This window comes from Callorhinus ursinus, unplaced genomic scaffold, assembly GCF_003265705.2.
Source record: "Callorhinus ursinus isolate GAN/ISIS: 27379988/994484 unplaced genomic scaffold, GSC_fseal_2.0 scaffold15, whole genome shotgun sequence".
NCBI classification, from domain to species: Eukaryota; Metazoa; Chordata; class Mammalia; order Carnivora; family Otariidae; genus Callorhinus; species Callorhinus ursinus.
This window is the reverse complement of record NW_027397077.1, coordinates 5576273-5596959: the sequence shown is the minus strand read 5'-3', so window position 1 is coordinate 5596959 and position 20687 is coordinate 5576273. Positions and strand designations below refer to the sequence as shown.

General features: G+C 41.8%; 1 protein-coding gene across 1 annotated transcript; it reads left to right on the top strand.

Moving 5' to 3' along the window:
• The first annotated feature begins 15597 nt into the window (after positions 1–15597).
• Positions 15598–18557, top strand: SPINK8 (serine peptidase inhibitor Kazal type 8 (putative)). Its single transcript, XM_025884956.2, has 3 exons — positions 15598–15664; positions 17608–17654; positions 18432–18557. The coding sequence occupies exons 1-3, from the start codon at positions 15598–15600 to the stop codon at positions 18555–18557; spliced, it is 240 nt and encodes a 79-aa protein (XP_025740741.2).
• Positions 18558–20687: the final 2130 nt, after the last annotated feature.

Sequence of the window (20687 nt, the reverse complement as noted above, 5' to 3'; positions counted from 1 at the left end):
AAAATTACTTCTCTTGAGGGTATGTGAATTTTAGACATATTCCAAACACGCTCATTTGTCTCAGAAGCAATAAGCCAAAGGGCCAGATAAACATGAGTCGCATCCAACATAAACAAAGAATGAAGTAACAGTCGGAGGTCCAGATCTATAAATTGGAAGAGGTTAGTTGTGCTTCATATTTTCCCATCTTTTCATGAGAAAAAATACAGTAGAACTAAATATTTTTTCTCGGTAGACAAAATATCGAAGAATATATAGTATTTATTGCTGTGCAATCCCCACCTATTTCCTGTCTTTTTCTGAACAGATCTACATTTTCCAGAAAAATATTTAATGATCACATGGAGTTCAAGATGATTCCTCCATGGGGCTTTCCCAAGTGATTAACCCATTACTGAACAGCCTTAGAAAAAAAAATGGACTTTTTCTGTTCTGGGCAAATTAGGAAAGTGCTTATAGACGACCCGTAAAAATTTGAGTGCTAATCAGTAGTTGTTTCTGGGGAGAGAAAGAGAAAAGTCTAAGTTTGGCGAAACGGGGACAATTATGTATGCCTCCTGTACAGTGAGACTCGGTAGCTCTGCCCATCAAGATGGGCCCGTTCCACTGGGCTTCGTGACTTTCTTTGGCCCAGGGTCACACCCAGGACATGGTGTGTGTGGCAGCCCATGGACACTCAGGTGAGCCCGCCTGGGTGCAAAGGGAAGTGATGCCTCTATGCTATGGAAGAGGAAAACGGTTTTGCCGTATTTCTCCATGTGGCATCTACTCCGCCATTGAAATTTAATTTCACTGTTTTTCTGGTGGAAAATTCTGCCCACCCATAGCAAACTGGTATTTAAACTGTCTTTTGGCTACTTACGATTTTCCAAGGTCTTTTTTCTTAATATCAGCCTTTAAAAAATTTATAATTGTACTTTATGGTTGATATACTTTCTTTCATACAGAAAACTAATTTAGGAGAACCCATACTTTTCTTGCCATAATTATCTGTTTCTCTCATCTCAGTTTGGTCAGTTTCACCATTTGCTTTCCTGGTGAAAGCAAATCAGCAACTCTTACACCATATGGGTGGAAATGCCCGTGGCTAACGTATATGATCTCATAATCTTGGAAAGAATCCTGTTGGACACTTCCCAATGAGAAAATATCTTTTCCTAAAATTAATAAGGATTTGGAGAAAATGTGATTTTCTGAACTTGCTCTAAGCAATATGGCAAGTTTCTCAGGTCCCCCGTAAGAGGAATAGAGCAGTTCCCCTGATGGTCCTTTTGGAGATGGAAACCTCTGATTTGTCCACTGATCGCACTGAGATGTGTATCATACATACACCGTTGTCACCCCCTCTGTACCCCTTTGGCCCACCCAAGTTCACCTGCAACTGTAAAGCAAGAGGGCTTCCCCAGTGTGCTGTCATCTTTACATCCCAAGACAAGACATGTCTTGTCTCTGCCTGAGGCTTTCTGCACCTGACATGAACCACATGGGGACCATATGTGGGTATCACATGAATTTGCTTGGCTGCGTAGACAGGCACCAGAAATAGGGGAATAAAGTTTCTGAGGGTCCCCCTCCAACAGTGGGGCATGGGAGTTGGTGGGGAAATGCTGCAGCCTCCCATACTGAAGGACAGCTTCTCAGAGTCCCTCAGTGGCAGTGAGCATAGACCTGCTCATTAATGCCACAATGGATGGCTTTTCTACCTTCCTTGTCTCATTTCCCCACTTCATTTTTTTTTTTTTTCTGGAGACTATCTTCAAAAATAAAGCATGCCATTTAAGTCCTTGTCTCAGGATCTTCTTTGGGGGAACCAATTCTAAGACCTTCAGTATAGTGACAAGTCAACTGTTGGTCAGATGACAGTGAGGACTGTTTTGCTAGTGTTAAGTGCCACATGGGGAATGTTGGAAAGACATTTGGTCGATTGGGATGAGGTACAGATGGAAAGTGAAGCACTAACTTACACATTAGTTCTAGAATTTGAACTATATGTGGGGAAAGTGATTGGAAGGTCCTAGAGTTGGGTGTGTGGTCAATCATAACCTATGGACATGTTCTGAGAGCCAGAATCCCGCCATGGCAGCATTTAAATACACCCTTGTTTCTTTTCTTTTTTCTTTTTAGATTTTATTTATTTATTTGAGAGAGAGAGAAAGAGCATGAGCGGGGGATGGGGGGAAGAGGCAGAGGGAGAGGGAGAAGCAGACTACCCACTGAGCGGGGAGCCTGACACTTGGCTTGATTCCAGGACCCTGAGATCATGACCTGAGCCAAAGGCAGACACTTAACCAACTGAGCCACCCAGACGCCCTGCAGTCCTTCATTTCTTGTAGCAAGAAGGCAAACTGTGAAAATTAAGGCCAGATTTCATTATAAGGGTAGTGGAATTAAAAGAACGTCAATGCACAGACCTTGCGGGTCTTCTCTGCTAAATTAGGACACTAAAACTGAAGGAGTAAGACACTGATACCAAGGACAGGAACATATATTTGGATCTTCCGGAGACCACTGAATCCCTAGATTCCCCCTAAAAAAATCTCTAGGTCTATGGAAGCAGTCACCTTACCTTTGCAAGGGGAGAGTAGGGTCCCATTATCCTCTGGTCATACAAAGGCCTCCTGAAGTGGCTTCCTCACAAGATGCTGTCTGCCCACCTCAAATTCCACTTCTGCCCCCTTCATGACCCCCAGGCCTGTAACTAGGTTCAGGTCTCAGCAGGGCCTTGGTGAGGAAGTAGCTGTTTTACCAAATGAGTGGTATGCTGTGTCTCATTTGTATTGATGGGCACTGGGGGAATAGGAGCAGAAGGGCATTGTGAGGGTTTTCACTTGCCATGGAAAAGGCCAGGCACGGAAGTGTTTGTTGATATGAGGGCACTCACAGTGACTCAGGACTTGACATCTTGTAAAGACACATGACCCTTGACCCTGCTGGGAGAGCTCTTTGAAAATGTGACATGATGACGCCACAGTAACTGAGGCAGAAATGCTGGAACTGCTGTGGCAAATTGTGAGGGTCAGAGTTTCAGCAAAAGGACAGACAAGAATTGAATTATTAGGGGCACCTAGCTGGCTCAGTCAGAAGAGCATGTGAGTCTTGATCTTGGGGTCATGAGTTTGAGCCCCATATTGGGTGTAGAGATTACTTAAATAAATAAAACTTAAAAAAATTTGAATTATTATGTGATTCCAGAGAACCCACCAGAATGGTCCTGCAGCTGACTGTGATTACTCTAACCCAGCTGCGTATGGTCCTGGAGAGGACCTAGAGATTACTCCTCTCACAAAAGCAATACAGGATGCTTTAGTCAGATAGGCACCGGCATCACTGAGAAGCTCAGTGGTGAGCTTTTGTCCTGTGAAGGTCTTGGTGAGGACAGGAATGTGACGAAGAAAGTGGGCTCCCTAGTGTGAGTGGGGACAATAGGATTCCACATAATAGGAGGGAGATGGTAAGAGTTCACTGTCAGAAGCCAAGATGGGTGTGACTGCTATGACAGGAAAAAAGTCTGGCTTTGCAAACTGGGGGCCTCTATCCACCGGGATTTGTGTCAGTGGCAAATCGGCCTTTTCCCTAGGTATGAGACTAGATGGGCAGCCAGGGATGGCACTGCTTACCTTCTACAGATGACGTGATAAAGAATGGGATTGCAGAAGACTTATGTCAGCAGCTAAGCAGATAACTGTGAGCCCTTATGCAACTTTATCATCTAAACCAGTTCACAGAGCCCATTGCTTGGATGGGGACCTTGGGACCTGGTGTCCTTGAGAATGGAAACAACAGAGCCTCTGTACGTATAAATAAACATATTCACGGAGACTTTTACCAATGGGACCTATGGCCATGGGCCCAAGTCCCTCTACACTGGAAAAAGGATACCCAGATCTATGGAGGGCTGTTGGGTATAGATAAGGAGGTTACCCGATTACCAGGGTAATCTAAGAGGTATAAACTTCCAGTTATAAAATTAATAAGTCTTGGGGATGAAAAGTACAGCATAGAGAATATAGTCAATAGTATTAACTTTGCATGGTGAAAGATGGCTGCTACACTTGTGAGGAGCATTTTTTAAGGTATATAATTGTTGAATCACCACATTATACACCTGACACTAACCTGTAATATGTCCACTATACTTCGATTTAAAAAAAAAAGAAAAAGAAAAAATCGATCACAGCCTTCGTGTTAAACTCAGGCATATGAGACCAGAGGATACCCAACTCAAGTCCATTTTATACTGGATCCAATGGTTCTGTGAACTTACCGCATGGTCATTTCTCTGACCTCGGACTATGAAGTCACGATGGCTCCACCTGGCTGCTGGCCGAGCACGCGCCTTGGCTGTATGACCTGCGAAGCAAAATTCACTATGGTAAGAAGAGCCAAGCGAATGTTCCTGAAACCAACTTAACTAATTAAAATACTGTACTGCATCCAGGTAGAATTGTAGTCTCAAAGACAAAGGGGAATGAGGGCCCCGTCACAAGCCAAAACACCGCTGTTGCAAAAACAAGATGGATCACGGCAGATGAGAATCAACCACGATAAACCCACCTATGGGGCTGTTCCATGTGCAGCAGCCCTGCAGATGGATTAACCTTGTAGGAACAGATTAGCACGAACCCCGGAATGTGGCCATCAGTCTAAAGTATGTGTTGCCTTTCGTCTCTATCAGGAAGGAGGATTAAAAGCAATTTTCAATCACCTGGATAAGAAAGCATTCACATTCACTCTTTCCAGGGGGCTACCGCAACTTTTCTGTTCTACATCACAATGTAATCTGAAGGGATTTTGATTATCTTGACATGATGACATCATGTTAATTGGTTCTCAGGAACAAGATATAGAAAGTTCTCTGGATAATCAGGGAAGACAAATGGGCACCAGAAAGTAAGATAAACTCTCCCTCTTTTCATATCTAAAATATTTAATAGGGCTGTCTACACAACAATGTTTGCCTTTGTTCCTAGCTTCTTCAGAACCACAGTTCCACGAAGGAACAATTTCCCCACACATCAATCTCCCCAAAACTTCCTTCACGTTTAATTCAGGAGCTACTTCAATGTGGTTATATTAATTTTCCTCTTAACAGTTTTGGATTTAATTAAACACTACCTCTTTGTTAAGATGACATTAGTAGGGGGAAAGGGGGTTCTTATTTACTTCTTCCTCCTTGGCAGCCCCATTATACACTATTTTTTAGTGTTTCTATTTTACTCTTTATATTATAAATGCCTGAGTATCTGAAATTTGTGAAGAAAAGTATATGGAATTACACATTCAGGGAAATCGATTCCTCAAAGGAACCATAATTCTCTCTGGAAAGTGAAATTAGATTCACCACACTCATTTACAGCGTCTGAGGATATCTGCTTCCCGTCACCCTGGAAACCGCTGGCAAGTTTCTCTTCTAGTTAATTTTGACCGTCTTGCTGGGCATTTTCATTAACCGCTAGTAATCGTTTACAATAATAATACCTTGGACAAATCTTTGTCAGAGAATTAGCGTGATGTTCCCTTGAAGTCAGTCATTCCTGTGGCAGGTGGCGTGACAATCACAGCTCTGGAAAGAGGTGAGCTCAGAGACTCTCAAAGTTACGAGGTGCTTCATGCTCCGCGTGGAGTCTGCTTGTCTCTCTCAAATAAATAAATAAAATCTTTAATAGATATATTATTTGAAAAAAGAAAGAAAAAAGAAAACCTGTCATACTGCTTTGTGGTCTTACGTTATATTTTAAAAGGCTTATCTAAATACAAAAATGCCTTTTGTGTCTTTTTAAAACTCTAGGGAGCATTTTGTGAAAAAGTAAATAAGGATAATCAGGACTTGTAATTTCATGTTAATTATTTTGGGGAAGTCACTGAATTTTCGTCCTCCTTGGATGGAAACTGCAATCTTCAAATCTGTAGTTCTTTTTTTTTTTTTTAAGATTTATTTATTTATTTTCTTGAAAGAGAGAGAGAGAGAGCACATGAGAGAGGGGAGGGTCAGAGGGAGAAGCAGACTCCCTGCTGAGCAGGGAGCCCGATGCTGGAGTCGATTCCGAGACTCCAGGATCATGACCTGAGCTGAAGGCAGTCGCTTAACCAACTGAGCCACCCAGGCGCCCTCAAATCTGTAGTTCTTATGAATCTCCAAAGATCCTTAAAAGAAAAGGGCCTGGCAGCTACTTTCAGTATTTGTAAAAGCCTATCGGAAATCATATCTAGTTAAAGCTTCAGACGCTAAAAAAAAAAAAAAAAAAAAAAAAAAGCTGTGCCCAGTCAGAGTCATGCCAATCACAGTGGCCAGAGCTGTGCTGTTTGCACAAGAAATTTGTCAAGTTTTGGAGAATGACAGTGTATATAGATTTCAGGGAGACTGTCTCCTCAATTTTTAAGTCCAGAGGCCATATGGACAGCACCATGTTCATGCAGGCTTCACGGGGGCTGGTGTGTTTATGCTGTATTGTGCTTTCTCTCGCACAATCTGCCACCACCTTGGCTCTCAACATGCATTCAGTGACTCACTGCCTTAGACAAATACATGTTTTCTATAATAAACACACACACGTCATTTCCCCGGGAGCACTTTAACCAAACCAATTCCTTTGGAAGTTAAACTTATATGGTGAGCCATTATCTTTCATTTAATGATAATTTGATATTTTGTTATATTTCACTTTTTCAGTTTTGGATTCCTGTCTATACATTCCTTGCTTGTTGATTTTTCTTCAGGTCCTTTCCTCTTATTCAAGGGCTGCTACCCTGCTTTCTTTCTTTTTTTTTCTTTTAAATTTTTATTTAAATTCTAGTTAGTTAACATGTCGTATAATATTGATTTCAGGAGTAGAATTCAGTGATTCATCACTTATATATAATACCCAGGGCTCATCATCACAAGTGCCCTCCTTAATACCCATCACCCATTTAGCCCATTGCCCACCCACCTCCCCTCCAGCAACCCTCAGTTTGTTCTCTCTCTTTCTCCAATATAGATATTTCTATAGGCTTCTCTTATACTTTTTAGATAGTCTTATCACTATTTCGCTATTTATCATTATTCATTACCTTGTTATTATTTATTACTTAGTCTTTCATGTAGCGTTAGTGAAGCATTGATTCACTGGAAAAAACATCCTTCAACAGAAATGTAACCGGGCCGCAGGGGTGCACGAGCACCTGGCTCCGGGCTCCCAAACAGACCAAGTGTGGCCACTCACTGCTGACAAAATCCAAAGGCAGAGAGACCAGCAGTGGTGAAACAAGAAAGGAATTTATTTCAGGGAGGCCCACACCTGGAAGACAGCAGACTAGCCTCTCAAAGACGGTCTCCAAAGTGCCGAAAATACTTCCAGGTTTATATAAGTTTGTTGGGTACGTGCAGGTGGGTAGTGAAGGTCAGGTCGATTTCGTCTTGGGGTCAGTCGCCATCACTGTCTTGCTGGCTCAGGGTGGTTCTTATTGCTTGGGGAGTAGTTTCAGTTCTCATGGGGGATGCTTTGCTCACAGGGTCTTTGGCCTAAGTTAAGAGATAATGCTAGAAAGAACTGAATCAATTAGAAAGGAGGACTGAGGTCAAAATGCAGGTGCTTGAAGTCCTCTTTCAGACACATATAACAAGTATCTCTCTTTGACAGAAAACCAGGACTTCTTCATATTCTGATTCTATTATTAGTAGCCTGTGCTGTTCCAACTATCCATTGGCTCATTTCCTCTCTGTCTTCTCCCCAACCTCTCACCCACTTCTTTGAATAGCTTAAATATTTGGGTCTTCAAATATCTTAAACTATAGGCTTCCTAGCTCTGTGCCTCTGTGTTCTATGTCCCAAACTTCAACAATTTTCTGATTCAGAATCTCTCATCATGTTAAATATTCCATTAAATGTGTGGTTTGGGACTGGGATAAATTCCTTTCAATAAGCACACACACACATTTGGGCATTCTGTGTCCTACTGATGTGGGAAACAAAGGCAGAAGAAAAATGATTAAATTTCCTTACTACCTAGAGACCACTGACAAGTCCTTGAAACAGGCAGAGTGACATTCCTCTAGGGACCCAACTGCCTCGATGTTAATACTCTGTAAAGGGCAAAAGATAATCCTAGCCGGACTCCCCCGCGGGCCCTCCCCTCCACCGCCCAGGATCCTGTAGGTCTACTTTAACATATAAAAATTCCTTTGGAAACTTCCTTTATCTCTAAACCCCCCAAGATACATGTTGGTAATCATCCTCCAAGCATACGGCCTATCGATATACATCGGAAGGGTCTCATGACTAAGGTTTTATTAGACGGTAATAAATGACCTTTCCCCAACAAGAGCTAGTCCCCCTCAAGGTCCTGGAAACCTTGCTTCCAGAATTCCTATGAGACTTACGCTCTCCCTAACCCCCTCCCAACCTGAAAGTATGTAATGGGCCACCCCTCATGACCCTGGTGCAGCTCTTTCTGCCCACGGGTCCTGTCCCCGGGCTTTAATAAAACCACCTTTTTGCACCAAAGATGTCTCAAGAATTCTTTCTTTGCCGTCGGCTTTGAACCCTAATAACATCTTTCCTACATCACTATCACTTTCTGAGAATGCAGAGAGAATGGGTTATTCTGCAGGATGGGTTATACTTGGAAAGGAGTTCAGATACGCTGGACCCTTCTGTTCCTAACTACTTTGATTTCATTTAGGGTAATCTCTAAGGACCTGTTTTATTTTATTTTTTTTAATTAAAGATTTTTATTTGCTTTTGAGAGACAGAGAGAGAGCATGCGTGAGCGAGAGCACGAGCAGGGGGGGGAGGGTCAGAGGGAGAGGGAGAAGCAGACTCCCCGCTGAGCAGGGAGCCTGATGTGGGTCTTGATCCCGGGACTCCAGGATCATGACCTGAGCCGAAGGCAGACGCTTAACCGACTGAGCCATCCAGGTGCCCAGGATATCTGTTTTAAAAGTATTTTAGAATTCTACATTTTCCTGTGTCATCTTTTATAAAAATGTTTGGTTTTATACATACTGCTTATATAAAAGGAATAAAATCTTTGAGTTCCCATACTCTGATGGCATATGCTGGGAGATTCTCGTTTGTTTCTGTCTCAGAGCCCAGTACAATTAAGGAGACAATAAGTGTCTCTCTCACCCAAAGTGCTTGTGATCATTGAGAAGCTGCCCACGTTCTTTACTTCAGTATATAATTGGACACGTAACAATGTAAGTCTGGAGGTTTCAGAGATTCAAATGATCCTTTTGGATAATTTTTAATTGTTATTTCTGCCCCTAAACATATTTTCCTACCCCTGCTATTATTTTTTTATTCTTGTTTTTTATTCTGTTTTTTTCATCAACTCCTTCAGGTGGTATGAACGAGTTGATTGTTAAATGGAAGTGAAGAGTTGACTTGGGTAGCGGGTGGGTGGGTGATCCAGGGGAGTATTTAATGGTGACAATCACTTATCCCGGAAGGAAGCCTGAACGGAGAGGCTATTTTGTGACTGAGCTGAGAATTGGTCTCTTTCTATTGCTTGGTTTACTAAAATAACCCGTATATGGTTGCTTACGTTATCTTTCACTTTCTGGATACATAAAGCGTGTTTCTGTGCTTTGTTTGGGCATCACCCATGTCCCCCTACTTCGTGGAACTGCTGTGATTCAGCTTTTCCATCCTCTTGGCTTTGGTCTGGAGCTCCCTCTTCTGCCACCTTGCCTGGTCAAACAGCCTCCTGCATGGCTCCCTACAGCAGACTTTTTTTTTTTTTCTTTTTAACATTTTCTTTTTTAATGTTCAGTTAGCCTACAGCAGACTTCTATATGCACCATCTGACACACCGTCCCAGGAAGAGACTAAGCCATCTACTTGCTTCCTTTTCTTAGAAGATAAAACTCCCAATATTGGACTCTCATCTTCGTTTTATTGATCTGTTTTCCTATTTCCTCATTCATTTTCAAAACTATTAAAGCTATTTGTTGGCTTATAAAGATCTATTTACTTCTTTTCTTTCTTTTTTTAAGATTTTATTTTTAAGGGTGCCTGGGTGGCTCAGATGGTTAAGCATCTGCCTTTGGCTCAGGTTATGATCCCAGGGTCCTGGGATCGAGTCCCGCATCGGGCTCCCTGCTCCTTGGGAGCCTGCTTCTCCCTCTGCCTCTCTCTCTCTCTGTCTCTCATGAATAAATAAATAAAATCTTAAAAAAAATAAAAAAAATAAAAAATAAAAGATTTTATTTTTAAGTAATCTCTATACCCAAAGTGGGGCTCGAACTCACAACGCCAGATCAAGGGTCACATGCTCCACTGACTGAGACAGCTGGTGACAAGAGCTTCATCATCATAGCTCTGTATGTGTAAAATATTTTTCATAAGTCCTATTTTACTCCATATTTAAATCTGAGCTTAAATATTTAAATTTAAAATATCTAGACAACTTAAATATTTATTTATTTATTTATTTTTTAAAGATTTTATTTATTTATTTGAGAGAGAGAGAGAGAGAGAATGAGAGATAGAAAGCACAAGAGGGGGGGCGCCTGGGTGGCTCAGTTGGTTGAGCGACTGCCTTCGGCTCAGGTCATGATCCTGGAGTCCCAGGATCGAGTCCCGCGTCGGGCTCCCTGCTCAGCGGGGAGTCTGCTTCTCCCTCTGACCCTCCCCTCTCTCGTATGCTCTCTCTCTCTCTCTCTCTCATTCTCGCTCTCTCAAATAAATAAATAAAATCTTTAAAAAAAAAAAAAGAAAGCACAAGAGGGAAGAGGGTCAGAGGGAGAAGCAGACTCCCTGCTGAGCAGGAAGCCCGACGTGGGACTCGATCCCGGGACTCCAGAATCATGACCTGAGCCGAAGGCAGTCGCTTAACCAACTGAGCCACCCAGGCGCCCCGTCAACTTAAATATTTAAATTAAAAATATAAAGCAATAAGATTTTACAAAAAAAATCTACATGACTACATCTAAAATTTAGGGGCAGGGACAACCATATCAAAGAAGATAAGAAAGCAGAAACTATGTAATAATGAAATGGAATTACTTTTTTTTAAGATTTTATTTTATTATTTATTTGAGAGAGAGAGAATGAGAGATAGAGAGCACGAGAGGGAAGAGGGTCAGAGGGAGAAGCAGACTCCCTGCCGAGCAGGGAGCCTGATGTGGGACTCGATCCCGGGACTCCAGGATCATGACCTGAGCTGAAGGCAGTCGCTTAACCAACTGAGCCACCCAGGCGCCCCGAAATGGAATTACTTGATTAAATACCATGTAAAACTATTTGTGTGATAATATGTTCTATAAACACAATTAATACACAATTAGCACATAATCGATCTAGTAAAAATGTACTTTGCAGATTATAAAATTTGATTGGTTACACAGAAGTAGTAATTCTTATGATTTTCTGAGGAAAGACTAAGGGAAAACTGGGGAAAAGGTATGAAGTTTCAGTTCACGAAGACCAACCCCAAAAGACACAACCTCCTAGAAAAATATTCACATACATTTGGGTGGAGAAATGCAAATTAAAGTAACAATGGCAGGGCGCCTGGGTGGCTCAGTCAGTTAAGCATCTGAATTTGGCTCAGGTCATGATCTTGGGGCCCAAGGGTCCAGCCCTGCGTGCAGCCCCATGTTGGGCTCTGTGTTCAGCCAGAAGTCTGTTTCTCCCTCTCCCTCTGCCTCTTCCCCAACCCCCATGCTCTCTCTCTCTGTCTCTTTCAAATAAATAAAATCTTTAAAAATAATAATAAAATAACAATGCCCTATCACCTTCTACTCGCCAAACTGAGGGAAAGACTGAAATTACTAACGCACACTCCTACTTTGCTGGTAGAACGCTGATTTGTTTCAACCTACCCGGAAATCCATGATCCTTGTCCTCTTCCCTCGTCTCCCTCCCCCTTCTCCGTTTCTCCCAGCCTTCCTTCTCTCCCTCTTTCCTTTCTCTAAAGCAGCATCCCACTCCTGTGAGTCTGAATCTGCCGTAAGAATAAAGAAACAAGAATAAGCTTGCTACAAAGCTGCAATCAGCAAACATCTAGGTTCTTATATACTCGGTAAAAAATATAATGAGGCTACCAATATGGGAGACTGTGGAGTGTAGAAGTGAAAGACCCCAGAGCCAGTTCAAATCTCAGCTCTGCTACTCATCAGATATGTGAAGACTGGCAAGTTATTTAATCTGACAGTGTTGCATTTTCCAGATCAGTGACATGAGGATAACACTGTATCTAACTCATGAGTTTGTTTTGATAATTAAAATAGATCTTAACCCACTGAGGCACCCAGGCACCCCACCCCCATCTACTTCTTTAATGTGAACATGATTTTTCAGTGTGTATCTGTGAAAACAAAGGGTAAATATAGAACTGATGCTGGATCCTGAGTAATTCCAGCAACAAGTAATATTCGAGGGTATATACACAAATAACTGAAAAACATCAGCACCATGCATCTCATTAAGAGACATATACTTAGGAGCGCCAGGCTGGCTCAGTTGGAGGAGCGTGTGACTTTTGATCTTGGAGGCGTGAGTTAGAGGCCCACATTGGGCATAGAGATTACTTAAATAAATAAACTTAAAAAAGAGAGAGAGAGAGATTTAATAAAAATTTACTTCTATGTTAAATATCAAAATTTATAATATATGCTGTTTTGATCAATGTGTACTACTGTTTGTGATAACTCAACCCAAAAGAATTTTATTAACACTTTACATCCTATGGTCACAGGAAATTGAAAACATCAATTCACTGCATATTTCTGTTGAAGAAAATTAGAAAAGCCTGACCAGTAAACATTTGCAACATAACATTGTGTATAAAATTGTAGGGAAAGTAGAATGAAAATTCTACTCATTCAAGGAAGAAAAGTATGTAAAATTTCAAACTGTGAGCTCATCCATGTGTTTGGTTATGTCAAATCACCATAGGATGTAGATTCCACTGGATACAGCCTAAAGAATGACTTTCACTTTCAACATTTTTATTTTAAAACGTTTGCATTTAATCATTTGTAACCATTTAAACTTAGGGTGAAACATTTTACATGCCACTTAAAAAATATCTAAGTGGGGGCGCCTGGGTGGCTCAGTCAGTTAAGCGTCTGCTTTCCACTCAGGTCATGATCTCGGGGTCCTGGGACTGAGTCCCGCATCAGGCTCCCTGCTCAGTGGGGAGTCTACTTCTCCCTCTGCCTGCCACTCCCCCTGCTTGTGCTCTGTCTCTCTCTCTCTCTCTGTCAAATAAACAAATAAATTAAAAAAGAGAGAGAGAATTTTTAAAAAATATCTAAGTGGGGTGGGGGTGCCTGGGTAGCTCAGTAGGTTGGGTGTCTGACTCTTGGTTTGAGCTCAGGTTGTCTCAGGTTGTGGAATCGAGCCCCACATCAGGCTCCGTGTTCAGTGTGGAGTCTGTTTGGGGTTCTCTCCTCTCCTTCTCCCTCCCCCTCTGCTCCTCCTGCTCTCTCTCTCTCTCAAATGAAATAAAATCCTTTCAAAAAAATCTAAGTGGGCACCAAATTCAGAGGGATTGAAAGCAAAAATTCTGGAGACTATTATGGTACATGCTGTGGTCAATCAGAACACTACTGAGAAAGTAGAGGCACCTGGGTGGCTCAGTTGGTTAAGCCTCTAACTCTTGATATCAGCTCAGATCTTGATCTCAGGGTCTTGAATTCAAGTCCCAGGTTGGGCTCCATGTTGGGCTCCATGCTAAGTGTGGAGCCTACTTAAAAAATAAACAAACTAACTAACTAAAAACAGTACTGAGAAAGTATACTGCACCTCCCAGAACTATGTGGCATGTCCTTATTTAAGGCCATTCATCCAGGACTGGGACCTACAGAATTTATGATACCCAATAACCTCTGAACTTTTCCTTTAAAGTTGGTGTGTGTCTGTGTGTGTGTGTGTGTGTGTGTGTTTAAGATTTTATTTATTTGACAGAGAGAGAGGCAGCGAGAGCAGGAACACAAGCAGGGGGAGTGGGAAAGGGAGAAACAGGCTTCCCGCCAAGCAGGGAACCGGATGTGGGGCTCAATCCCAGGACCCTGGGATCATGACCTGAGCCGAAGGCAGACACTTAACGAATGAGCCACCCAGGAGCCCCAAATGTTGGTGTTTTGAGGGACTTTTGTTCCAAGTGGTAGAAAGAACTATCGTTTAGTGCTCATGGAAAGAGCACTCCATCCCAGGATTCCTCAACTCTACTCAACAAGGCTGAACCTGGCAGATTCCATATAAGGTAACTTTCCACTTTAAGATTCTGTGAGTTAGTATTAGAAACCTTCTAAATTAAAGGTTTCAATAAACTGAATACAGAGTTTTGACTACTGATGAAATAAGTAACAGCATATGAGGCTGTGGCAATTTATAGTACAGTCTACACACCCAAAGCTGTCCTAGATACAACGATTGCTATACAGATAAAAATATAAGAATTCAGTATTTGGGTAGGACACATCTCTACATTGCTAGGTCCAGGTTTGGCAAGAATGACTAAATTCTGGAGTGGTAGTGGACAGTACATACCACCCTTAAAAAACTGAAATAGAAATTCACGAGATTTAAGCATGACATAATTTGGAGTTGGAAGAAATAGGTATGAGTTGTGACCACATTCCTAACTTCAGAGTTCCCTTCCTTCAGGGTGCCTGGCTGGCTCAGTGAGTGGCGTGTGTGACTCTTGATGTCCAGGCTGTGGGTTCGAGCCTCCCATTGCGTGTAGAGTTCACTCAAAAATAATAAAAAAAATCTTTAAAAACAAAGATCACTCTCTTCTGCTGCCAGGCATCTCAGCCTTGAAAAGACATTTCCTCCCTCACCCAACCACTCCCATACACGTCGTAATTTCATTATCAACCAACTGGAAATAAAAAATATCTCGTCCAGCCTGTTTCTCACAGCAACTATGGGAGTCCCAGCAGATAAAGTGGACATACTAATTTGCAAACTTTTGAGTAGGAAAAGGGTTATATTATTTATTATTTGTTTTTTACTCAGGGAGGGTCTTGGGCAGAAATTACCTAGATATATAATTTGCCTGGAAAATGTATCAAAACCATATAAATAATGTCAACTGCCTTGTACTATAATATTTTCAATAATGCAAGTAAGCTGTTGGTAAATACTCTATGGTTTTCCCTTCAATACTGATATTGATTACTAAATATTAACACCAAAGTAATAATATGGAAGATTAAGAAAGGATTAAGAAATGTTGTTTTGTTCCTTCCTGTCTTTTATTGTCTGTTGATTTAACACGTGTCACTGAACTTCCTAGTGACTGCCCTTCTTACCTCAGAGATAAATACCAACTTTTAAACATTTAATCGCAAAGTTCTTGGTGCCTATTCTTTATCAAATGATCCCCTGCAGATAGTCTTTACTAGCTCTTTTCCTGGCATCTTCTAAAATTCCATTTTGAGATCATTTTCTTCTAATGTCCAATTGTTCTAGAGAAATAAATGAAGCCACTTAATTGCATCAGACAAAATTCATTCCAAATGGCCTGGGGAAAGAACATACTTGAAGGATTTAGACTTCATTTCCTGGTCAGTGTGGGATCTCTGTGAGAATGCGTACTTCACATGGAACTTGCTCTCTCCTACCATCAAAGGCTGCGTATTTTCATAGCTCTTCTGCCACCATGAAGGAGGTTTTCTCGAATGCCGCCCTTGTCCTGGCCATCTCTGTGTGGGCTGCCCTTGCAGTTGGTGAGTTATGTATCCTTGCTCTGCCCACGTTGCCTGGGGTATATCCAGTATTACAGGAAAAGCAGAGGCAGGAGTGGAAGTGCTGTTCAGTTTTGTTTAATACTAATTCCTTTATGTTACAGATGTAGAAACTGAAACCCAGAGGAAGAGAGGATTCCCTCAATGTCATTGGTATCAAAGCTGGGAGTCAAATCCAGACCTTCCAAACCCAGGACCACGAACTTTCCAAAATACCTGATTACTATCGAGGCATTCAAGCCTTAAAAACATTCATTTCCAGAATCTGTATATTTACATTTCTCAAACCCCAAAGGGAGTATCAGGCAGGACAGCAAAGCAGAGACTGCCAGGAGGTGGTGGTGAGGGGCTATAGTTATATGGCGGAATGAGGAAGTATGGGGACTTACGGAATTTTCCCTTTTTTTGGTAATCTGAGGAACTGTGCGTGGCTGTAATTGGTCAGTTAGGGCCTATGGCTATTTCATGTGGATTGCTTCACGAGCCTGTTTGTGTTAACTTGGTTGTCGGTGGTCACTGTGGGCCCTCTTGCCTTCTTCAGATTTCTATTGCTCAAGCCTGTTGCCTAAAAGCAGCCTCTACACTCAACAGCTCCCGTTTCCATCTGGACTCTGAAATTCTCATTTACTTTCAATTTTTTACTTTCTATTGGTGCTTTCTCTCACTTAAAACATTTTTTTCACATCTTAAGAGGCTCTGTAACAAACTGAAAACTGTTCTTCCTGCCTCTAATATCTTATGGGGAAAACCCCTTTTCTTCTTCTACTGAAGAAAAAACTGTTTCTTTCTACTCCAACACGTCTGACACCAAATGTGTGGGTTTTCCACACCAAGCAATCTTCCCATTTTCTGTGGATACCAACTGGGTATCCCACAACTTAATATAATTATGGCACTTCTATCTGGCATCCATCCAAACACCACAGTTAAGGACTCAGTCCCACAAGACTGCCCCTACTTGGGACAGCAGTCACAAGACTGGGCCTCCAGTACTTCTAACCAACGAGCTATAAGTCAGGAGTTCCCCTGACCCCCTCCTCAGGTTCAGTAATTTGCTAGAATGGCTCACAGAACTCAGGACAGTGCTTTACTTACTGTTACCAGTTTATTGTAAAGGACACAACTCAGGAACAGCCAAATGGATGCATAGGGCAAGGTATGTGGAAAGGGGCAGAGAGCTTCTATGCCCTCTCTGAGCATACCACCCTCCCAGCACCTCAGTGTGTTCAACCTGGAAGCTCTCCAAACCTTTTGGTTTAGGATTTTTATGGAGGTTCCATTATAACAGTGTCAACTGAGAAAAAGAGGCAAAACTGAAAAAGACTTCTATCTGAGGTCTCGGAATTGCCATTTGGCAAGCACAGTTTCCAGAGTAACCAGAAAAGTGTCCTGCTCACATGGGAAAGCAAGAGGGGTTTTATGAGAAAGAAAGAGGGTAACTACAGGATATAAAGAGGAGAAAAGAACTGAATTCAGTGCTAACCAGTTGAGCTGCTTTTGGTGACTACCTAGTCGATTATTTTATAGGTGCTATCAAACAAAACTCCTCCTGGAATGCATTAGTCAATGTTTCTGTCTTCATAAAGGTCATGTCAACAGTTTTATGGTCTGAGGACCTGTTGTTCTGTTGGATTTTACAAGCAACTGTTTGTAATACAATGACCCCTTCCGGCCCAGTTCAAGAGTTCATTACTTAGAAAGGAAAATAGAGCTTCAAAATGGAACCTCTCCTGTCTAAATATTTTATACAATTCCACAAAGGCACTCATGATTAAATCATGGGCCACTGACGATTAATTTAATCTACCTTCTGATGGGATCTGTTGCTTCCCGTGTGCCAAGCAGGGTCTCCCTCACCCTAGCTTTTTTTCCCTAAGGTCAGAAGACAGAGCAGCAACTCTTCCGAATGTGTTTTTGTCTTCCAGATTTCCCTCTTCCTACAGGCACAGGGGCTCGCCTACAAGAGACAAAGGTGAGCTCTACTTCTTGGTTCCCAAGAATAATGGGGAGTAAGCCAGTTTCCTGGATAGTCCCCAGAGCTTTCTTCTGAGAGGTGGGGGCAGAGGGGACTTGTGTGGGAATAACACCACAGTAAAAGCTGGGTCATCAACTGTGTGTAGCACATTTCATATGTTCCTGAGCCCTCTTCCCATGCATTATTCCAATCAGTTCATACTCTCTTGTGGGATAGAATCCAAGTATTTTGAACCATTAAATGGATGATGAAGTCATGGCTCAATTCAGGTCAGTCCTGTGCTGCAGTGGACATTATTTCAGCCGAGATAGGCTAAAATGTACATCCTGCCTCCCCCACACTAAAGCCCCACAAATATTCTCTCTGTCCCCTTCCTTCTACACCCTACCTCTGCTGTGATAAATTTGACATCACTGCTGTCTGAAGCACCACACACAAGTCACTCAGTAATGTTCATAAGAAAAGTCTAACCTTCAGGACATGTTCCTTTCTGTAATCTAACAATCACATTTTGTGGTTGGTAGGGCAGGGATTTTCATCCAGAGGAACTTAGACTGGGGAGTTCACAGATTATATGTTACATTATAGTATATATTATATTATTGTCATATTGTTGGGTACGTTCCAGGGGTCAAACCCCAAAGCTGCTAAAGACTGTTCCCTGGATGCTTGGTCTAGCATTCCTTCTTCAAGCCCCCTATCCCACTACCAGTGACAATGGCCAGAGGTCCTGGAGGAAGGCATCTGAAGCAGTAATCTGTGTCTCATTTTCAGGCGGAGTGCACTGGGAATATAAATAAGTGCTGGATTTTCTCTTACATCAAGCCAAGTGAACCCATATGTGGCAGTGACCAGGTTACTTACAGTGGTGAATGCCATCTCTGCTCCCAAATCCTGTAAGTCTTTTTATTCTTTCTCCCAGTCAGGAGGCTAAAGGTAGCCAAGATAGGAGTAACCTCTTCAGAACGCTTCCTACTGGTTAGATCTTCTCTCCAGTGACTCCTCCATGATCTGTTCCTCCATTTCTTCCATCTTCCCTTATGCTCTCAGAAGTGATCCCATTCACACAATTACAGAAACAGAAACCCATTGAGTCTAGAGTGTTCTGTCTGGCCTGGACAAGTATCAAGTGGAAAGTTCTCAGCAGCAACAAGCCACAGCATTCAGATCATGTGACTGCAGATGAGGGTTACCCTCCAGCCCCTCAAGCCAAAGAACAAAAGCCTGATGAAGAAGAGGAAGAGGTGCCGGGTGAAGAATCTTCCCAGCTGTCGCTTTATTGATCCTTGAATCGGTATTATCCTCTCAAACGACTTTCTTTAGCTTCCAACTTTCTTTTAGCTTTCACACTTTAGCTTTCACGGCTTAGTCTTTGGGCATGAAGTGGCCAATGCTTTGGTCCAAGAGGAACAGCAAGGTACAGAGGTTTTCATCAAGGAGGCTGCCTTACAGAGTTTGGAGGAGGATTCCCTGACATCTGCTTTCTCCTTTAAGGAAAAAGCAACACCCTTGGATGACTAAATTTTAGAGATTAAGTCCAATATTTCAAGAGAGAGAAAAGCAGACTGGATGTGTAGATAAAATTTTCTTTCTCTCCTTCCTCTTGTCTTCTCCTTAAAAGAAGAAATAATAATCCTGGTCACGGGGGCACCTGGGTGGCTCAGTCAGTTAAGCGACTGCCTTCGGCTCAGGTCATGATCCCAGGGTCCTGGGATTGAGCCCCACATCCGGCTCCCTGCTCAGCGGGAGGCCAGCTTCCCCCTCTCCCGCTCCCACTGCTTGTGTTCCTGCTCTGTGTGTGTCTCTCTCTCTGTCAATTAAATAAATAAAATCTTTAAAAAAATAAAAAAATAAAATAAGAAATATTGTTTAAAATAATCCTGGTCACAGTAAGAGATGTCAAGCTGGGCAGGATTGGACTTTCCTGCATGCCTTGCTGCATAAATACCAAAATTTACAGAACCCATAAAAAACTTGTGAGGTGAACAACTTTAGTGTCAGCCTCCATCACCGGTACAGACAGCTGACAATCAGAATGTACAGTCTGGGGAATTTAGAACATCACAGACCCATAGAAGGCTAAAACCAGGAGATACTTGAGAGACAGATGACTTTCAAAGAACTCACACTGACTAGTATTTTCTGAAATATATTCTTAGTAGTTAATAGGGGAATGAAAGGATTTTAATGTATAATAATCTAGTTTGGACTGATACCACATTAATTACCAAAGTATTTTTAAAAACTTTGCTCCTGATAGCTCCATTCTATCCCCTCCTTTGTATATTATCATGCAAATTACACCTTCATACATGGATGCCCATCAATATAGATTTGTAATTATTGCTATTTTATTACATAAAATTTATGTAGTTGCCTTTTCAATCAGAGAGGAGAAAAAATTATAGACAAAACATACATTTATACTATCTTTTCTTTTTCCCTATATAGTTACCTTTACTGGTTCTCTTTGTTTCTTCATGTGGATTTGAGGTTCTGTCTAGTGTCTTTTCACTTCAGCCTGAAGGACTGTCTTTAGTATTTTGAAGCAACAAGTTCTCATTTGGGTTGTTTCCTCATTTTAGCTACTGTGAATAGTGCTGCTATGAACATTTATGTAAAGGTATGTACTTGAGCACCTGTTTTCAATGTTTGGGGTATAAACTTAGGAGTGGAATTTGCTGGGTCCTATAGTAATTATATGTGTAACTTACTGAGAAACCACCAAATGTTTCCCACAGGGACTGGACCATTTTAAATTCCTGCCAGCAACATTGAGGGTTCCAATTTCCTCACATTCTCCCCAACGTTTTTTAATATCCATCCTGTGGATGTGAAATGATATCTCATTATGGTTTTAATCTACATTTCCCTAATGACTAATGATGTTAAGCATCTTCATGTACTCGTTGGCCATCTGTATACCTTCTCTGGAGACATGTCTATTTGGGTCTTTTGCCCGATTTTTAAAAAAGATTTTATTTATTTGAGAGAGAGAGAGCGAGAAACAGCATGAGAGGGGAGAGGGTC